Genomic DNA, 21451 nt, shown 5'->3' with positions numbered 1-21451 from the left:
GTGCGCCACCACACCCGGGTTATTTTTTATTCTTTATTTTAAAACAGGGTCTCAAAGGGACAGCTGAGGGTGTCCTCAAGCCACAGTCCTCCTGTCTCAGCCTCTCAAATGCTGGGATTACAAGTGTACACCACCGTACCTGGCTCCCCTTTTATTATTTTAAGACAGTATTAAACCTGTGATCCTCTGGTCTCAGCCTCCCAAGTACTGGGATTGCAGGCGTGCTCACTGCGCCTGGCTTCTGTTGACCACTCTATGGTGTAAAACAAGGCCTCTTCCTCCAGCAGACTTGGACTTCAAGGGTACCCCACACCCATACTGGCCTGTGCCCCACACTCCTTGGCCCCTCCAGCCAGTGGGCAGTGTGAGGGGAAATGGCCCTAAGGGCAAGTGGGCTGTGTTGAGGCCTGGAGAGGCCAAAGACCCAGCCCCACCTCAGCATGGAGCCAAGTCTTGTCCAGCCTCCTCCCCTACCCTGGCGCTCACCTTTAACCTCCACCCAGTTGTTATTTAACTCTAGGGAGCCGGCCCTGGCTGGGAGGGCCCTGGGCCGATCCCAGGGTAAGGGCAGGAGCCTATCAGGTAGATCTCTGCCTGTGGGCTGGAGAACTTGTCCCCAGTGCCATCAAGGTGGGGAGGCCTTGGCAATCGCCCGCTCACTATCCCCTCCAGCCCAGCCCGGCCTACAGTTGGCTTGGCAGAAGCCAAGGATGAAAGGTGCCAGGTCCCTGCCTAAGTCCTGGCCGGTGGCTGAAAAGTTCTGGTGGGAGGCGACCGTGGAGCAGCAGGGCCCAGCCGGGAGTCCTTTCACGACCATGACAGCCTCCTTCCAGGTACGAGAGCCCCTGGACCTCAGGCAGGTTAGCTCGCTGTGCTGAGCCTGTTTGTTGTACGTGATGTGTAGAAACATCTGGTTCAAGGGCCATGGGTGAGAAGCCCCAGAGAGGCCTCTGCATCAGCAGCCCCCAGAGCGGCCCTGACTCCAGCCACTCTCCAACTGGACGGCCAAAGAGCCCTGCGCAGTGTGACTTGGGACACGCGAGGGGAGGGGTCTGCAGGGGAGCAGGGCCCTGTGTGTTTTCTAGCTGCAGCAGGGGAGGTTGAGAGCCGGCATGGTGGCACATGCCTGTAATCCCAGTTACTTAGGAAAGAGAATTGCTGGTTTGAGGCCAGCCTCGGCAATTTAGACCCTGTTTCAAAATTAGAAAGGTGGGGGGAGCCGGGCGTGGTGGCACACGCTTGTAATCCTAATATTTGAGAGGTGGAGATAGGAGGATCGCGGTTCACAGCCTCAGCTATTTAGGCCCTTTGCAACTCAGTGAGACCCTGCTTCAAAAATAAAGAATAGCTGGGTGTGGTGGCGCACGCTTGTAATCCCCGCGCTTGGGAGGCAGAGACAGGAGGATCGCGCAGGTTCGAAGCCAGCCGCACGCGCTGGCTTAGGAGACCCTATTTCCAAATAAAAATGTAAAAATAGGTCTGGGAGTGTAGCCCGGAGGTAGATGGGCTTCCAGGAACCCCAGTACCACCAAAAAAAAAAAGACAAGCCGGGTGCAGTGGTGCACGCTTGTAATCCCAGCGCTTGGGAGCCTGAGACAGGATCACACAGGTTCGAAGCCAGCCTCAGCTACTGAGTGAGACTCAGCAACTTAGTGAGACCCTGTTTCCAAATAAAGTATAAATATAGGTCTGGGAGTATAGCCCGGAGGTAGAAAAGCCCCTGGGTTCCACCCCTAGTACCATAAATTAATTAATTAATAATAATAAAAAGACTAAAAACTAGGCTAGGGCTGGGGGTGTGACTCGGAGGTACAGTGCCCCAGGTTCCATTCCCAGTACTACAAAAAAAAGGTTGGGTAGCTCGGAGGTAGAACATGCCTGGATTCTATCCCCAGTACTCCTCCCCAGAAAAACATGGCCGTTTGGAGATTTCTGAATTCAGCTCAGTGTGGCCTCTGGCTCAGTAGTCTGGGCCCAGTGTGTCTTTATTTGTCCTCATTTTATCCCTTGGAGATGGGGCCGCTTGAGAGATGAGGATATGGGGCAGGAGACTCACAAGTTCCAGGCCAGACTGGGCAATTTAGTGAGACCCTGTCTCAAAAAATAAGAAGGAGCCAGGCATGGTGGCGCACACCTGTAATACCAGGGCTTAGGAGGCTGAGACAGGAAGATTGAAGGTTCGAGGACAGCCTCAGCAAGTAGTAAGACTCTTAACAACCCAGCTAGACTCTAAGAAATAAAATTGAGATAGGGATGTAGCTTGAAGGTAGAATGCCTCTGGGTTCAATCCTCGGTACCACACATACACATAAACACAAAAGGTAGGTGGGTGGAGAGGGTGAAACAAGAGGATCACGGGTTCTAGGCCAGCCTCAGAAACTTAGTGAGACCCTTGGCAACTTAGTAAGACCATGTTTCAAAATAAAAAACTAAACTGGGCATGGTAACACACACTTTAATTCCAGCATCTGAGAGGCTGAGACAGGATCAGGATCGCGGTTCACGGCCAGCCTCAGCTACTACTTAGTGAGGCCCTTTGCAACTCAGACCCTGTTTCAAAATAAAGAATAAAAAATAGGGCTGGGGTGTAGCTCGGAGGTAGAATGCCCCTGGGTTCCATCCCCAGTACCGCAAAAAAATGAAAATAAGACAGGTTGAGGGGTAGCTCAGAGGTAGAGTGCCCCTGGGTTCAATTCCAGTACTCCATATACACACAAATGAGGCAAGCTGGTGGCACATACCTATAATCCCAGTACTTGGGAGGCCAAGACAGGAGAATTTCAGGTTTAAAGCCAGCCTCAGCAACTAAGATCTTGTTTCCAAATAAAAAATAAAATAGAGCTAGGGATGTAGCTTGGAGGTAGAATGCCCTGGGGATTGAGCCCAGGGCCATTTTACCTCTGAGCTTCACAAAGGGGGATAATCTCTAATTCACATTTTTAGGAGTTGGCAAATGCCAATCACAGAGATAAGTGCTTAATAAGCATTAGTAAAGCCGGGCGTGGTGGGCACCCAGCGCTTAGGAGGCTGAGGCATGAGGATGGCGCAGGTTCAAAGCCAGCCTCGGCTACTTAGTGAGGCTCTCAGCAACTCAATGAGACCCTGTTTCCAAATAAAGTATAAAATAGTTCTGGGAGTGTAGCTCAGAGGTAGAAAGCCGCTGGGTTCCACTGCCAGTACCACACACACACACAGTATCAGTAAAAAACAACCCACCCAAAGGAGGCAAGCAGGGGTGGTGGTGGAGGTGGAGGCGAGTGTGTGCAGAGCAGGGGTGGGAGAGGCCTCGGCCGGGTCTGAGTCCTGCCAGATGGCAGGGACTGTGCCCTGTGGAGGGTGCAGGGGAAGGTGGGCCGGGGCTGGAGGTCAGGAAGGTTTCTCGTAAGTTTGTGGCACTAAATTGAACCCAGGGCTTTCTACCTCTGAGCTCCACCCCAGCCCTATTTTTTGTTCTCTATTTGGAAACAAGGCCTCCTAGCCGGGCATGGTGGCACACGCTTGTAATCCCAGCGTTAGGGAGGCTGAGATCATGGTTAGCAGACAGCCTCACCTACTTAGTGAGGCCCTCCGCAACTCAGTGAGACCCAGTTTCAAAATAAAGAATAAAAAATAGGGCAGGAGGTGTAGCTCAGAGGTTGAATGCCCCTGAGTTCTGCCCCTAGACCCGCAAAAAAAAAAAAAAAAGAAAAAAAAGAAACAAAGCCTCCAGCCAGGCAAGTGTGGCGCACACTTGTAATTCTAGTACTTGGGAGGCTGAGATAGGAGGATTGCAGGTTCGCGGCCAGCTTCAGCTGCTTAATAAGGCCCTCTACAACTTAGTGAGACCATGTCTCAAAATAAAGAATAGGCCGGGCGTGGTGGCGCACGCTTGTAATCCCTGTGCTTAGGAGGTAGAGACAGGAGGATCACACAGGTTTGAAGCCAGCGGCACGCGCTGGCTTAGGAGACCCTGTTTCCAAATTAAAAAATATAAAATAGGTCTGGGAGTGTAGCCCGGGGGTAGAAGGGCTTCCAGGAACCCCAGTACCACCACTAAATAAATAAATAAATAAATAAATAAATAAATAAATAAATAAATAAATAAATAAACGAGCTGAGCATGGTGGCCCACACTTGTAATCTCGGCATTCAGGAGGCTGAGACAGGAGGATCGCGGTTCGCGGACAGCCTCAGTGCTTAGTGAGGCCCTCTGCAACTCAGTGAGATCCTGTTTCAAAATAAAGAATAAAAAATAGGGCTGGGGGTGTCGCTCAGAGGTCAAATGCCTCTGGGTTCAACCCCCAAATCCGCAAAAATAAATAAATAAAATAAAATAAAATAGGGCTAGGAGTATAAATTGGAGGAGAATGCCCCAGGTTCAAACAAACAAACAAAGTAAAAGAGGTGGGGCTGTAGCTCAGTGGTGGAGTGTTTGTCTAGAATGTGTAAGGTTCTGAGTTCAGTCCCCAGTACTTGAGAGGCTGAGAAAGGAAGTTCATAGTTTTGAGCCTGGTGCATTGTAATTTAGTGAGACCTTGTTGCAAAATAAAAACATAAAATAGTGGTGGCCCACACTTGTAATCCCAGTACTGAGACAGGGTCACAGGTTCGTGGCCATCCTCAGCTACTTAGGCCCTCCGCAATTTAGTGAGACCTTGTTTCAAAAATTAAGAATAAGCTGGAGCCGGGCGTGGTGGTGCAGTTTGTGATCCCAGCATTCGGGAGGCTGAGACCTGGAGGATCGCGGTTCATGGACAGCCTCAGCTACTTAGTGAGGCCCTCTGCAACTCAGTGAGACCCGGTTTCAAAATAAAGAATAAAAAATAGGGCAGGGGGTTTATCTCGGAGATCAAATGCCCCTGGGTTCCATCCCCAGACCTGAAAAAAAAAAAAAAAAAAAAAAAGAATAAGCCAGGCGTGGTGGCGCACGCTTGGTTCATGGCCAGCCTCAGCTACTTAGCAAGGCCTTCTGTAACTTAGTGAGACCTTGTTTCAAAATAAAAAATAAGGCCGGCATGCTTGTCATCCCCGTGCTTGGGAGGCTGAGACAGGAGGATCGCACAGCTTCGAAGCCAGCCTCAGCTACTTAGTGAGGCTCTCAGCAACTTAGAGACCCTGTTTCCAAATAAAATATGAAATAGGTCTGGGAGTATAGCTTAGAGGTAGAAAGCTCCTTGGTTCCATCCCCCGTATCACCAATAAAATCAAATAAGCCAGGCGTGGTGGCTCACGCTTGTAATCCCCGCGCTTGGGAGGTGGATACAGGAGGATCTCGCAGGTTTGAAGCCAGTGGTGCTGGTTTAAGACTTTGTTTCCCAATAAAAACATAAAACAGGTCTGGGAGTGTAGCCTGGAGGTAGAAGGGTTTCCAGGAACCCCAATACCACCAAAAAAAATAAAAAATAAATAAAAAATAGGGCAAGGGGTGTAACTCGAAGGTAGAATCCCCCTGGGCCCTATCCCCAGTACCACACACACACAAATAAGTAAGTAAGTAAGTAAATAAATAAATAAATAATAGGGCTGGGGATGTTATCTTGGAGGTAGAATGCCTCTGGGTTCAACCTCCAGTTCCTCAAAAACAAAAAATAAAATAAAAATAGGCCGGGCATGGTGGCGCATGCTTGTAACCCAGCACTTGTGAGGCTGAGACAGGAGGATCGCACAGGTTCAAAACCAGCCTCAGCTACTTAGTGAGGCTCTGGGCAACTCAGTGAGACCCTGTTTAGAAGGGAGTATAGCCCAAAGGTAGAAACGCCCCTGGGTTCCACCCCCAGTACCACCCAAAAAATAAATAAAATAGGGCTGGAGGTATAGCTCAAAGGTAGAATGCTTTTGAGTTCAAGCCCCAGTAACACCAAAAAAAAGAGAGAAAGAAAAAATGTGCAGCCTTTTTCCCAATAAAATAAATGCAATCGGTAACTGCCTTGTACCCAGTGTCGCAGGGTTCAGCAGTGACACAGTCACCAGGAGGGAGGGAGGGGCCTGGGACCCCGCCTCCGCCTCCGCCTCCCCAGGATGTGGCAATAGGGATGAAAATGTGAAATGCCAATCGCTTTTGACCCAGCAGTCCATTTCCTAGAACTTGGCCTTGGTTAAGCTCACACAGGATGAAAGGAAGAGGGTAAAATCTTATTGGCTGCACCATGCGCATGATGGGAAAATACTGGAACCGGCCCACGCCTGCCTATGTATCCAGCAGTAACAATAGTAATTCCACTGGGAGTTAGCCGTGGGGCAGCTGAGAGGAGGATGGTACCTCATGGCCAGCCTCAGCTGCTTAGGCCTTTTACAACTCAGTGAGACCCTGTTTCAAAATGAAGAATAAAGAGCCGGGTGTGGGGGTGCAGGCTTGTAATCCCAGCATTCCAGAGGCTGAGACGGGGAGGATCACAGGTTCGCGGCCAGCCTCAGCTACTTAGTGAGGCTCTCTGCAATTCAGTGAGACCCTGATTCAGAATAAAGAATGAAAAATCAGGTTGGGGAAATAGCTCAGTGGTAGAATGCCCCTGAATTCAATCCCCAGTACCACAATAAATAAATAAATAAATAAATAAATAAATAAATAAATAAATAAATAATAAAAGGAAAATCAGTGCGTGGGTTGGTGCTCGCTTGTAACCCCAGCATTTGGGAGCCTGAGACGGGAGGATCACAGTTTGCAGACAGCCTCACCTACTTAGTGAGGCCCTCTGCAACTCAGTGAGACCCTGTTCCAAATAAATAATAAAAGAATCCGGCTAGGAGTGTAGCTCAGAGGTAGAATGCCCCTGGGTTCCATCCTCAGGACCATTAAAGAAGGAAAATCATAAGCCTGTATCTGCATTAAACACCTGTGGAGGATGACAGGAAGCAGGACCTCTGATTGCTCTGGGGAGGAGCAGGATGCTGGACCCGGGCTCTGAGGGAAGGAGGCTTTTTGCTGTACCCTTTTTATACCTTTAACCATTTGAATTATATGTTGTATTGGCCACCCCAAAAATATTAGGACTGAGGAAAAGAATAGAAAACCATTCTACCCCTACCACTCCCCTTTCCCTCCCTCTCTTTCTTTCTTTCTTTCTTTTTTTCTTTCTTTCTTGTGTTTGGACCCAGGGATTATCTGTCTGAGCTACACCCCCAGCCCTATTTTAGTTTTTGTTTTGAAACAGACTCACTAAGTTGCTGAAGCTGGCCTCTAATCAGTCACCCTCTTATCTCTGCCTCCCAAGTATTGGGATTAAAGGTGTGTGCCCACCAGGCTTGTCTTTTTTTGTTTGGACTGGAGATTGAACCCAGGGCATTCTATCTCTGAGCTATAGCCTCAGCTCTTTGTTAAAAATTTGAAACAGGGTGTTACTAAGTTCTTGAGAATCTAAGTTGTTCTCCTTAATTTTTTTTTCAATACTGGGGATGGAACCCAGGGGCCTTCTACCTCCAAGCTATACCCCCTGCCCTATTTTTTATTCTTTATTTTGAAACAGGGTCTCATTGAATTGTAAAAGGCCTCACTAAGTAGCTGAGGCTGTCCACAAACCACGTTCCTTCTGTCTCAGCCTCCCAAATGCTGGATTACAAGCGTGCGCTACTGTGCCCGGCTCCCCTCAAATTTGATCCTTGAAAATTTCAGCTGGGTGTACGGTGGCGCACGCCTATAATCCCAGTACTTGGGAGGCTAAAATAGGAGGATGAGAGGTTGGAGGACAGCCTCAGCAAGTAATGAGGCTCTCATTCAATCCCTAATACCAACAAGTAAATGAATAAGAAATTTATAAAAGGCTGGGACTGAGTTGAAGATGAAATGGGTAACTATGGTGGAATCGCTCAGAACATGTTCCTCTGGTCCAGATGCTACTTAGGTGCTTGCTAAGCAAATATCTAAAAGATTCCCTAGAAGCCGGGCGTGGTGGCGCACGCTTGGAATCCCCGCGCTTGGGAGGCAGAGACAGGAGGATTGCGCAGGTTCGAAGCCAGCCTCAGCTACTGAGTGAGGCTCTCAGCAGCTTAGTGAGACCCTGTTTCCAAATAAAGTATAAAATAGGTCTAGGAGTATAGCCTGGATGTAGAAAGCCTCTGGGTTCCACCCCCAGTACCACCAAAATAATAATAATAATAATAATAATAATAATAATAATATAATAATAATAAATAAATAATAATAATAAATAAATAAAATAAAAGACTCCCTATAAGCTTATTGTTGAATGAGAAAGTGAAGATGCAGAAAATATTGCTACCTGCATCAGAACCCTATAGATGTCTAGATGTGTCTGTGATTTCATAAGCACAGACTATGGGACACATACTCTGCTGTCAACAGGGCTTTCCCAGACGTGTGTGTGTGTGTGTGTGTGTGTGTGTGTGTGTGTGTGTAGGGGGTAAGCAAAATAAAAATGTTTAAAGCTCCTTATGATCACGTTTATGCAGTTATTAAATAGCATGCGTGGATACGGATAGAGAAAGTCCCAGCGACAGAGGAAGAAAACCGAGGCAGGGAAGCGCCTCTGATCTCCCACACTACCCGGGCGGGGCCCCTCCGCGCCTGGAGAAGAGCACAAGTCCAGCCAAAGACGGGATCTTCCCCAAACATCACTTGTTTATTTGAAATCAAATGGTCAGCGATAAATATTTACCGCAGTGCAGGAAAGGAGGAGGGAGGCACCGAGATCCCATCAGTAATTTGAAGGATTGCTTTTTTTTTCTTTCGGTATTGGGGATGGAACCCAGGGGCATTCTACCTCAGAGCTACACCTCCATCCCTACGTTTTATTCTTTATTTTTGAAACTGTCTCAGAGTTGCGAAGGGCCTCACTAAGTAGCTGAGGCTGGCTGCGCGATCCGCGTCCTCCTGTCTCAGCCTCTCCAATGCTGGATGGCTTTTTATCAGGATTTTCCCTGGCGCGGCTCCTGGCGGTGATCGGATTTCACCTGGGTGCTTTTTCAGGCTAGGACAACTGGGTCCTCCTCATCCCTAGGTAAGGAAGATCCCTGCCCCTGCCCTGGGGGCCCTCAGATCCACCCTCCACAGGGCAGCAGCCGGAGGGGGCTTCCACAGGGCAAATTCAAGCGTGCCCTCACTCCACGAACCATCTTAATGTCACCCAACTTAATCCGAACTCTCTGTGGGGCTCCGAGGCCCCGCTGGCTTCCATCCCGCGACTAGGGGCAGCACGGTTCTCTCGAGCACCCCGTTCTTTCCAGTCCTTGGCTTTGCCTGGAAATCTCTCCCCGAGCCCCACAGGTGAGGTCCCTAACCCGGCCCCCGACCCCAAAGCCCAGGGCTTGGGTTGTCGGGCTCCCGAGGGCAGAGACCGCACTCACTCTGCGAGGCCAGGATTCGGGGATTTGCACCAGGGGTCGGCCAGCTCTGTCCTCTTACCCCGAATCGGGTCCGGCTCAGGCTTGGGGCAGAGATTGAGGGCTACTGACTGAGGCTGGCTCTTTGGGGACGAGCCGCAGGGTCCTTGGAAGGATGGCGATGAAGGCGTGCATATCCCTTTAAACGAAGGGACGCCCTGGAGCGCACCCCTCGGAGGCACCCTTCAAACCGCCCCTCGCCTTGGGGCCCGCCCCTCACCAGGAGGGCCCCACGGAAGGCGCCGGTTCTTATTGGTGAACAGGGGGCCGTGGGCGGCGCTGATTGGCCGAAGGCAGGGGCGCGTCAGGGCGGGGCGGGACGGGCGTCTCCCGCCGGGGCCTAGCTCGCCCTCGCACCGGGACTATGTCGTGGGCGCGGAGCCGTCTGCGCTCGGCTCTGTCCCCCGCAGCTGTTTCTGCACGCGGTGCAACGGCCGAGGGCGCGGCGCGGCGGGGGTTGAGCGCGTGGCTGGCGGCGCAGGAGCCCGGCATGGACTACCAGGTATCCCCGGGCCGGCCGGAGGGTGCCGGTGCGGGGACACGTGGGCCGCGGGAGCCCGGAGTCTGGGGCTGGGGGCCCTGGGGGGCGGGGACGGCCTGGAGTCCCCGGGCGGGCGGGGACCGGGAAGCTGGGCTGGGGGCGCCGCTGTGGGGACCCTGAGGCCTCCCGTGGGGGAGAGCAGGGAGCGGGAGGTCCAAGGCAGGGGGGCGCCAGGAGTTCCGGGGACCCCACTCTGAGCCGCAGTGCGGGGTAGGGGGAAGAGGGCGGGATACGGAGTTCAGACCTGGAAGATCCCGGAGGCGAGGTCTCCAGGGCTCAGAAGCTGGGGCTCCGAGGGCCTGGAGTTGGGGGGCGGGCCGGAATCGGGACAGTGGAGACCCACGAATCTGGGAAAGGGAAAACGTGTGGGGCGCGCGCAGTGCCAGGAGTCAGTTACCAGAGCCCAGAACGCGATGCCAGGCAGCCGGTGGCACGGGCTCGAGGGGAGCGGGGCCTCCAGCCAGCCGGGTGGCCCTGGGGCAGGAGCGGGGCGGGGGATCTGAGGCCCGGCCGGAAATAAACAATACTCCTCCTGTCAATTCCAGGGTGGCCTTTCCTGAGACTAGCTTTACCTGCCCGTTCAGGCTTGGAGACCCTTCCTCCCTCTGAGCCCCCTTCCCCATCCGGTTGCTTCAAGCAGTTGTGCTTGGGATCAGAATATGGAACCCTCAGCATCTTCAGGGTTGGGCTGGAAGCCTCTGGACATTCCAGAATTCTAAAATCCTAACCTTGTGTGGTTCTAGCCCCAGCTAAGCCCCGTAGGGTCTCAACATAGTGCCTGGAGGAATGCGGTTGAAGGCTCAGGGGCAAAGCCGGGGGGCAGCAAGAGGAAGCACAGCTAGGTCCGTTAGTCTTGCCACCCAGTTTGCTGGCACTCCCTGGGTGGGGCTGAATTGCCCCAGGCTTCATCTTTGCCAGAGCTGGAAAGATGCCAATGTGCTCTCGCCCCATTGCTTAACCTGCCGGCTGGGGCGGCACGGCTGGTATGGTCGGCCTGGTGCCTTTAGTCCTAAGGATCCTTAGCAAGCCTTAACCTGCTACCTGGGGACTGTGGTTGCCAGGATGCTGTGCGCATGCTCAACACCCTGCAGACCAACGCCAGCTACCTGGAGCAGGTAAAGCGCCAACGCGGGGACCCCCAGGCCCAGTTGGAAGCCATGGAGCTGTACCTGGCACGGAGCGGGCTGAAGGTAAGGTCGGGAGAGCCTGTGATCGCCCTGATCCCCGCCTGCTGCAAGCCTGTGGCTGAGGTAGAGACTTCATTTGTCGCAGGTGGAGGACTTGGACAGGCTGAACATCATCCACGTCACTGGGACCAAGGGGAAGGTGAGGGGCTGGAGCCAGGGGTGCTTGTCCTCTTGGCGGGCTGGGGAGGTGGGCCTGTCCGCGCAATACCTTCTCTTTCCAGGGGTCCACCTGTGCCTTCACGGAGCGTATCCTCCGGAATTACGGCCTGAAGACAGGATTCTTTAGGTACTGAGCTGTGGGGGATGTGGCTCCTAGCTCTTTTGGGGGGACTGTGGAACCAGAGCCAGAGGCACCCCTAGGAGGTCAACTACATGTCTCTCTGCCCAGCGTTTTTTCATTAGCAAACATTGGTAAATTCGCACTTATTATATTGGCCCAAGTTTATAGTAATCATTTTGTGTGTGTGCGGTACTGGAGATGGAACCCAGGGGCATTCTACCTCTGAGCGACATGCCCAGACCTATTTTTTATTCTTTATTTTGAAACAGGGTCTCACTGAGTTGCAAAGGGCCTCGCTAAGTAGCTGAGGCTGGCTGTGAACCTGCGACCCTCTTGTCTCAGCCTCCCAAATGCGGGGATTACAAGCGTGGGCCATCACACCTGGCTACTAGTAGTCCTTTTTTTTTTTTTTTTGTCGCACTAGGGATGGAACACAGGGGCCTTCTACCTCCAGGCTATACTCCCAGACCTATTTTATATTTTATTTGGAAACAGGGTCTCTTAAGCCAGCTGAGGCTGGCTTCAAACCTGTGCGATCCTCCTGTCTCAGCCTCCCAAGCACGGGGATTACAAGCGTGTGCCACCACGCCCGGCTCTAGTAGTCCTTATTTTTCATAGTGAAAAAAGTTGGGGAGGTGACAGCAACTTGAATGTATAACCTAAGTACATGACTTGGACAGTCAGATGTCTTTTTATTAAATTATTTAAGCTGGGTGTGGTGGCGCACGCCTGTAATCCCAGTACTTAGGAGGCTGAGACAGGAGGATTGTGAGTTCAGTGCTAGGCTCAGCAGTTTAGTTGGGCCCTCACAACTTAGTGAGACCCTGTTACAAAATAAAATAAAATAAAATAAAATAAAATAGGGCTGGGGATATAGCTAAGAGTTAGAATGCTTCTGGGTTCAAACACACACACACACACACACACACACACACACATACACACACACTTGCATTTAGAATTCAAAGTATTTATTTATTTATTTGGTGGTACTGGGGGTGGAACCCAGGGGCTTTTATACTTTATTTGGAAACAGGGTCTCACTAAGTTACTGAGAGCCTCACTAAGTAGCTGAGGCTGGCTTCGAACCTACATGATCCTTCTGTCTCAGCCTCCCAAGTACTGGAATTAAAAGCTTGTGCCACCATGCCCAGCCTCATTTTTTATTTTTTATTTATTTATTTTTTTTATGTGACTGAGGATGGAACCCAGGGGCATTCTATCTCCAAGCTATACTCCAGTCCTATTTTTTTAGCCCTTTTTTAATATTTTTGAAACACGGTCTCACTGAGTTGTGAAGGGCCTCGCTAAGTAGCTGAGGCTGTTGGAGAACCATAATCCTCTGTCTTCACCTCCTGAAAGCTGGGATTACAAGCATCAGCCACCATGCCCAGCTTTATTTATTTATTTATTTATTTGTTTTATTTTATTTTATTTTATTTTTTGGTGGTACTGGGGGTGGAACCCAGAGGCTTTGTACTTCCAGGCTATACTCCCAGACCCATTTTATATTTTATTTGGAACCTGTGCGATCCTCCTGTCTCAGCCTCCCAAGCGTGGGGATTACAAGCGTGCGCCACCACGCCTGGCTATTTTTTTATTTTTTATTTTTTATTTTTTTCAATACTGGGGATGGAACCCAGGGGCATTCTTCCTCCGAGCTATACAGCCAGCCCCATTTTTTTATTCTTTATTTTGAAACAGGGTCTCACTGAGTTGCAAAGGGTCTCACTAAGTAGCTGAGGCTTTCCGAGAACCTCCATCCTCCTGTCTCAACCTCCCAAGTGCTGGGATTACAAGCGTGCGCCACCACGCCTGGCTCACACAGAAATTTTTTAATCAGGTAGAATGCCTTTGCAGTAAGGGGCAGTAACTTAGCTGGTGAGGCTGAAAGGTAGTTTTGGGGTTCATGTCAAGTTCTCCAGAGATGGCAGCAGTGCTCTTCCAGCCTTGGTGGCAGCAGCCTTGGAGGCAGCGCCCCCTCTTGGTGGCACTCAGACCTCAAGACTCCTGTGTCCCTGTTCCCCCAGCTGTGTGCCTGCCCCTCCTATCAGTCAGTGGTATGTGAACTTGTTCCTTCGGGCTAAAACAGTTAAGATTTTTGCCTACTTTTATTTTACCAGTTTCATCAGGCCATCTCTTATACATGACTGTGTAAGGCAATAAAAAAAAAAAACCCTAGACAGCCAGGCGTGGTGGCGCACACTTGTAATCCCAGAACTTGGGAGGCCGAGACAGGAGGATCGTGCAGGTTTAAAGCCAGCCTCAGCAACTTAGTGAGACCCTGTTTCCAAGCAAAATATATAAAATATATTTTGTGTATCCTGGAGGTAGAAGGCCCCTGAGTTCCATCCCCAGTACCACACACACACACACACACACACACACACAACAAAAAAAAAAAACCCTAGCCATTAGCTGCACATGTTGGTACACATCCATAAACCCAGTACTTGGGAGACTGAGACAGGAGGATTCTAGATTCAAGACTGGCCTTAGTAACTTAGCAAGACTCTGAGCAACATAGCGAGACCCTGTTTCAAAACAAAACAAAAAAGCCGGGCGTGGTGGCGCACGCTTGTAATCCCAGTGATTGGGAGGCGGAGACAGGAGGACCACGCAGGTTCGAAGCCAGCCGTGCTGGCTTAAGAGACCCTGTTTCCAAATTTTAAAAGTATAAAAATAGGTCTGGGAGCATAGCCCGGAGGTAGAAGGGCTTCCAGGAACCCCAGTACCACCAAAATAATAATAATAATAATAATAATAATAATAATAATAATTATTATTATTATTATTATTATATAAATAAATAAGTAAAATAAAAACAGAACTGGAGTATAGCTCAGAGATTCCATAACTAGTAACAGTTAACACACACACACCAAAAAAAAAAAAAAATAGGTCTGGGGGTGTATCTCAGAGGTAGGAGAATGCCCCTGGGTTCAGCCTTCACCACTAGCCACACACACAAAGTAACTAACGGTTGACGGGACCCAAGTGGCCTTGTTTGTGTCCAGCCTGGAGATAGGATGTGAATATGGAAGAACTGGCCTTGTCCTTGAGGGCTGAAAGACAGATGGACATTGTGGGCAGAGGTTAGCAGAGTGACTTATTGGGGACTCCTGGGAGCCCAGAGAATGTGCTAGACCCCATGGGGCAAGGGGCCGTTTCCTTCCATTTTGGAGGCAGGTGTCTTAGCTGAGACCTGGGCAGGGATAGGATGAACCTGGTCATGGATGGGGCTTGGGAAGCCTGGAGGTAGGAAGGGGAGGACAGGAGCCCGAGGAACGAAAAATAGTCCAGAGGGGGTGGGGGCACAGGGACCGAGCCGAGGGCAGCGGCCAGCAGTAGCAGCGGCTGCTGTGGAGGCGCCAGGTCTCTTGAGGCCCCCCGAGCCTCGGGAGCATTTTCAGCAGGGTCAGCTGTGATCAGCTATGTCTTCCCCAAGACAAGTATGACCGCGGGCCGGGGCGGCACGGGGCTCGGGAAGGGAGTCCGGTGACCCCAGGTCTCCCGGCAGCTCCCCCCACCTGGTGCAGGTGCGGGAGCGGATCCGCATCAACGGGCAGCCCATCAGCCCCGACCTCTTCACCAAGCACTTCTGGCGCCTCTACCACCGGCTGGAGGAGACCAAGGTGCCCGTGCCAGAGGGCAGGCGGGCAGGTGGGGTAGGAACGTGGCCCCCAAGGCCTCATCTCCCCAGAGCCGGGACCGTGGCTCCAGCCCTGATGCGCACCTCTCTTGCAGGACAGCAGCTGTGTCTCCATGCCCGCCTACTTCCGCTTCCTCACACTCCTGGCCTTCCATGTCTTCCTCCAAGAGAAGGTGTGTGCCTGCTCCCAGCACACTGCATCCCGGGCCTCGGGGGCAGGGGCCTCGGCAGGCCGGGGGCTTCCTGCTCCCAGAGGCATCAGAGCCCCTCACCCCCTACCATGCGGCCTGGTCTTTGCAGGTGGACCTGGCGGTGGTGGAAGTGGGCATCGGCGGGGCTTATGACTGCACCAACGTTGTCAGGTGAGGGCAGCTGCGTGGGTTCGGGCAGGGCTGGGAGCCCAGGCCTCCACTGCTGCCTGGCGGCCCAGCGCGGGGCATCACTGTCTTCTGCAGGAAGCCTGTGGTGTGCGGAGTGTCCTCTCTCGGCATCGACCACACCAGCATCCTGGGGGACACCATGGAGAAGATCGCGTGGCAGAAAGGGGGCATCTTTAAGGTGGCCAGGCAGGCTGAGGGAGGGGGAGGCTCCTGGGGGCGGGGCCTGACCCTCTGGGCTCTGGGAAGGGTTGGGAAGGGGCCTTTGGTGTCCCAGCTCAGTCTCATGAGCAGGATCTGGCTTCTTGTCTAGCTTCTGCAATATAACTGAAGCAAGTTGAGCCCTCCCTGGTCTCAGTCTCCCGGCGGAAACACCAGGGGCGGAGGCTGAGTGGCAGCCGGGACCCAGCCTGGGGGCTTGAGCGGGCGGCCCCAGGCTCACTCCCTGCCCCTCTGCAGCCTGGCGTTCCCGCGTTTACTGTGCTCCAGCCGGAGGGCCCGCTGGCCGTGCTGAGGGACCGAGCTCGGCAGATCTCCGTGAGTGTGGGGAGGCGGGCGCCGGCAGGGCGGGGGTGTCTGACCTGGCAGGGGAGGCTCTGTCTCCTGTCGGGCCTCAGTGTGTCCATCCGTATAGTAGAGGGCTTGGTGGGCAGGGAGTCTGGGAGGGCCTCCCAGGAGATGGCCGTGGCGGCTCGCTGACTACCTGCTGCCTGGTCCCGCAGTGTCCCCTCTACCTGTGTCCCCCGCTGGAAGCCCTGGAGGAAGGGGTGCCGCCACTGGCCCTGGGCCTGGCGGGCGAGCACCAGCGCTCCAACGCAGCCTTGGCTTTGCAGCTGGCTCGCTGCTGGCTGCAGTGGCAGCACCACCAGGGTGAGTGGCGGGCGGGCGGGCGGCCTTTGGGATCCTGCCTCGGAGCGCCCTGAGCACGTGGGCCTTCATGCACCCCCAGGCATCAGGGAGCCAGAGACGCCCAGGCCCAGTGTGCCATGGCCGCTGCCCCTAGCACCAGTGTTCTCGCCCACATCCCACATGCGGCACGGTGAGTCGGACCTCCGTGCCCAGCCAGAACCTCCACGGTGCGTCCTCGTGCCCCGCAGATGGCTCCGCTTTCCTGTTGGGGAGGTGGGGGCAATTTGAGAGGGTGCCTGTGGCCGAGGACACCCATGACCTTGATTTCATGGGCCTGTCTGAGCCTTATCTGCCAAATGAGATGACGGTATCTGAGTGTCACCGAGGTGACATCACTAAGGTGCTGAGCCCCGAGCCTACAGGATGTGCAACACAGACACAGTGCCAGCCCGTGGCGGCTGCTGTCCCCACCATCACGGTCATCCTCAGTGGCCATGAGGTCCTGGAGGATGGTGCCACCATCTGCCGCCTGCTCCCCAAACCTCCCGGCATGTCCCAGGTGCTCTCATGCTTAGACCCCTTCGGTGATGGCCTCGGTGTGTCTGTTATGTGCTGGGCCTGTCAGGTGTCAGCGGCAGTGTGGGAGCAGGGCGCGGGCCAGTCTCAGCCCCGGCACTCCCTCCCTGGGTGAGCTCAGGCAGCAGCCCTCAGTCGAGGTGGCCTGGAAGATTCCAGCGGATGAGGTAAAGCAGGCCGAGCGAGCTCAGAACCCAGTGATGGGCGCTCGTAAGAGGCCCTGGGGCCAGCACATCCTCCTCGGAGGGGGCGGCCGGCAGGGAGAGCCAGCTCCAGGTTGTGCGCAGAGTTGATGGCTGGGGTGGGAAAGGGTCCCCAAACACTGTTGTCCACCTCTGCCAGGCCTTCGGGACACGGAGTGGCCGGGCCGGACGCAGGTGCTGCGGCGCGGGCCCCTCACCTGGTACCTGGACGGGGCGCACACCACCAGCAGTGTGCAGGCCTGTGTGCGCTGGTTCTGCCAGGCCCTGCAGCTCCAGGAGAGGTCCAGCAGGTGAGCGGGCTGTGCGGGGGATGGGCTCGTGGGTGGGCGGGGCCTGGGGGAAGGGCCGGGGCTGCCCTGACCCCTTCCTCTCCTTGATGCAGCAGGCCCAGCGTGCGAGTCTTGCTTTTCAACTCCACTGGGGACAGGGACCCAGCCGCCCTGCTGAAGCTGCTGCAGGTGTGGGGCCGGCGGTGGTGGGGTGGGTGCAGGGGGCCCTGGACCTGGCCTGCGACCCGGCAGTGCCTGGATTTCCCCAACCGTAAACTTACCGATTCGCTCTCCCCTGAATTGTACTGAGTTCATGTCTAAGCCCTGGACACTTAGGAGGTCTGGTGCCTGGCCTCATTTTCGTGTTGGAGGTCCAGTCTCTAGGCTCACTGGGCAGGAGCCGGCATTTCCCTGAGCCTCAGCCTGCCCTTCCACAAAGTGGGGTCGCCACTAAGGCTTCCTGCGTCTCATCTTTGGCTTAAGGGGTCACTGGGCCGTAAAGCACACAGAGGCTCTTCTCTACTGGGGGAAAATGAGGCTGCTCAGGGCAGAAGTGGCTCCTAGGGACCGTCTCCCATTTCTCAGACCAGGAAGCCGAGGCCGTCCGTAGCCGGAACCTCGTGCACAAAGCCGTTTCCTCCGCATAAATCTGGGGCCTGCTCCCTTAGCTGGGTGACCATAAGCAAGCGCCGGCCCAGGCCTGTGCCCCATCTCTACGGGAGGCCTTGCCTTCGCCACCAGCCCTCAGCACGCAGGATACACTGAGGCAGATAGATGGCAGGCCGAGCCGTGGCTGGCTGTCTGCAGTATCGCTCTAGGGAGGGCAGTGCCTCCCAGATGCGGGCGTGGGGGCGGAGTGTCCTCTCAGCAGTCCCACACTGTCTTTCCCCTTGGCCTTCAAGCCTTGCCAGTTCGACTATGCTGTCTTCTGCCCCAACCTGACGGAGGTGTCCTCCACGTGCGGCAACGCAGGTGAGTGCTGACGGGGCGGGCCCCGGGGCGGGCAGGGGCCACCTGCTCGGTGGCGACAGTGGCGCTCCCCTTTGTCCAGGTCCAGGTCCAGGTCCAGGTAGATGGTAGATTTGTTTTATCTTATAAATACTCTGGTACATTGTGCATTTGGTGCCATGAAGTTTCAGTAGCAAAAAGAATTGCTGTGTTTTTCAGAACACGTGCTGCAGCTCACTGATGGTTTGAAATCAGCCTAGTGGGCCTGAGCCAGTAGCTCCTTCCTGTATGTATGTACGAATGTATCTATTCTTGTGTGGCTCTGGAGACTGCGTCCAGGGGCATTCTGCCTCTGAGCATACCCATGTTAGACTTTTTATTTTGAAAGAGGGTCTTGCTAAGTTGTCACTAGGTTGTTACGGCTGGCCTACACGATTGACCCTCCCAGCTGCTTGGATTTGCTGAGGCTGGCCGCCTCCCAAGGAGTGGGATTACAGGCTGTGTCATCACACCTGGCCTAGTAATTTGCTACTTTATTTTTTTAAAAAAAACTTCAGTGGCTGGGCGTGGTGGCGCACGCTTGTAATCCCTGGGTTTGGGAGGCAGAGACAGGAGGATCGCGCAGGTTCAAAGCCAGCCTCACTGGCTTAAGAGACTATTTCCAAATAAAATATTAAAAAAAAAAAAGAGGTAATATACCCCTGGGTTCTGTCTTCAGTACCGCAAAATAAATAAATAAATAAATAAATAATAAAAAATAGGGCTCGGGGTGTAGTCGGAGGTAGAATGTCCCTGGGTTCAATCCCCAGTACCCCCCCCCCAAAAGAAAATATCAGTGTACATCGCACAAAGTGAAGATAGGTACTGTTTGGTAAGATTATGTTCACGACGTGTATGTATGTATATGAAAAAGAATTGAAATCACGTTGTAAATAATACAAATCCCCAGGCCCTGCATCAAACTTGGAGAGAGTTCTGATTTTATATTTATTTTTATTTTTATTTTTTTTGGTACTGGGGATGGAACCCAGAGGCATTCTACCTCTGAGCTATGCCCTCAGCCCTATTCGGTTGCTGAGAGCCTCACTTGAGCTGCTGAGGCTGGCCACAAACCTGTTATTCTCTTGTCTCAGCCTCCCAAGTACTGGGATTACAGGCGTGTACCACCACTCCTGGCTTGAAATACGTATTTTTGACCAGCTTCCCTGGAAATCCTTGGACCCTCCTGGACGTCCATTGTACAGATAAAGACAGTGAAGCTGGGAAAGAAGTTGATCTTAGCAAGGCGTCAAACTTGCCTGGGCCTCAGTTTTCCCGGTAGAATCCATTGATGTGATGCGTGTCAGTGGCCGGGCGCCAGGCAGGTGCTCACCGTGCCCGTCCCCGTCGGCCCTGCCCTCACACGCCTGTCCCTGCTCCCACAGACCAGCAGAACTTCACGGTGACGCTGGACCAGGTGCTGCTCCGCTGCCTGGAGCACCAGCAGCACTGGGGTGCGCTGTGTGAGGCCGGCCGGGACCTCTGGAGCCCCAGTGCGGAGCCTGGGGGGCCCGCGCCCCTGCTGCTGGCGCCCCACCCCTGCAGCGCCAGCTCCCTCGTCTTCAGCTGCATCTCACACGCCTTGCAGTGGATCAGCCAAGGCCGGGACCCCATCTTTCAGGTCCCCAGCCCCCCAAGGAGCCTCCTCACCCACCCTATGGCCAGCAGCGGGGCCAGCGTCCTCCGTGAGGCGGCTGCAATCCACGTACTGGTCACGGGCAGCCTGCACCTCGTGGGCGGCGTGCTGAAGCTGCTGGACCCCTCGCTGTCCCAGTAGCCGAGGCCCCTGGGGTGGGAGGTGGCAGCCCCTGCACCCGCCCCACCTTCTCGCCACCACCTCACACCAGGTGCCTTTGATCTCTGCCTTTCCAATTCTGTGGTCTGGCCCCGGGACCTGGGCTCTGGATGGCGGGCTAGAAGGCCCGGAAAGGGTGCCGTCCATCTCTGAGGTTCTGTGTCTGGGCCTCTTCTTTCTGCCCACTGAGACGAGATGGCAGGTACCCACGGGTCAGCAGGCCTGCGGCTCAGCCCATTTCCCCACCCACCCGGCTCTGCATGCAGGCCCAGCCTACTGTGTGGGCTGCCTGCCAGGCCCTGCAGGGTGCTGGGTGCTGGACTTCCTCCCAGTGTCTTCTGGGAAAGGAAAGGGCCCCCGCCCAGGGTACCCTGAGAACGAGCGTGGCTGGAGTGAATTAAAGCTTCTCATATTTTTTTAATGGCAAAACATTTGACTGACTTTTATACTCCAGTTCCTTCATTAGACAGTAGAGGACAGGGGCTGCTCTGGGCTAGGAGCTGGATTAAGCAGGAGCCCAGCCATGTGGCCCAAGGCAAGTCCTTCCCCACCTCTGAGCCTCTTGGCAGGAGACTAGACTGGTCCCTGCCGGCTTCAGGACACCGTGGGAGCCGCGCATATCACATGCAACCAGTGAGTGGCCAGTCCAAGATGGGAACCCAGGGCTGTTGGCAGGCCTGTGTAATGAGCCCACTGTGCGAGCACAGGCTGCCTGCTGTTAGCTTCCTGACAGCCTCGGCCCCGGGGGTGTGCCACCTGGCGAGCGAGCAGCAGAGGGGACTGGCTCCGTCCAGACCTGTGCCCTGGCCACCTGCCGCCAGGCCAGCCAGGGGGCGCCTCAGAAAGAGCGGTGCTGTTCTTTGGCCTCCCGCCTCCCCTCCGCCCAGCCCAGCCCAGCCCAGCACTGGTTTCACGACTGGTTTATTGATGGTGAATATACATTGGGTGGACCCAGGACTGAAGGCCTGGCTGCCCCGAATGCGGCCTGCCTGGTGGGCTGGGAGGCGGTCTCTGGCCGTCATGGGGAGGAGCTGGGTCTCCACTTCACTGTCCTTGCCACCCCTGGGCTCCCAGGCTGGGCACCCCTGGGCTTCTGTTTCCCCCACCAAAGTTGTGCAAGTCCAGGCGTGGCAGCTGCAGGGACCAGATGGAGGTGGCTCCGGGTGGGACCGTCGACCTGGCTGGGCTGGGTCAGCTGGGGCTTCTCGCCTCCAGCCCAGCGCGGTTCACAAGTGCAGGATCCAGGTTAACCAGCAGGGTCTTGAGTTTCTATGGCGACGTGGATGTACAGGGCAGGGGTCTCTCTCTGTGGTCCTGGGCAGTGTGTCGCAGAGCCCCTGGGTTGGAGGGTTCTGTGGAGTGGGGTGGGGGGATCCCGAGACATTCCAAGCTGGCGCCCCCGCTGCCCGGAGGCCGTGCT

The 21451-nt window shown here is 54.2% G+C and overlaps 1 protein-coding gene across 3 annotated transcripts; it reads left to right on the top strand.

The window, feature by feature from the left end:
* Nucleotides 1-710: 710 nt before the first annotated feature.
* FPGS (folylpolyglutamate synthase) lies at nt 711-20013 on the top strand (the record flags this gene model as incomplete). Of its 3 annotated transcripts, none has more annotated exons than XM_080709233.1 (15): nt 711-833; nt 10918-11046; nt 11129-11182; nt 11265-11329; nt 14844-14958; nt 15071-15148; nt 15276-15337; nt 15431-15533; nt 15812-15889; nt 16075-16222; nt 16302-16391; nt 17120-17270; nt 17363-17438; nt 18152-18221; nt 19622-20013. In XM_080709233.1, 15 exons carry the CDS (start codon nt 711-713, stop codon nt 20011-20013), a joined length of 1734 nt encoding a protein of 577 aa, XP_080565359.1. The 3 variants fall into 3 exon arrangements, with proteins under 3 accessions (XP_080565359.1, XP_080565358.1, XP_080565360.1); XM_080709232.1 differs by lacking the exon at nt 711-833 and adding an exon at nt 9680-9817; XM_080709234.1 differs by lacking the exons at nt 711-833; nt 15071-15148 and adding an exon at nt 9680-9817.
* Nucleotides 20014-21451: the final 1438 nt, after the last annotated feature.

Source organism: Muscardinus avellanarius, assembly GCF_963383645.1.
Source record: "Muscardinus avellanarius genome assembly, chromosome: 13".
NCBI classification, from domain to species: Eukaryota; Metazoa; Chordata; class Mammalia; order Rodentia; family Gliridae; genus Muscardinus; species Muscardinus avellanarius.
Note: the sequence above shows the minus strand (reverse complement) of the source record. Positions and strands in the feature narration are given on the sequence as shown.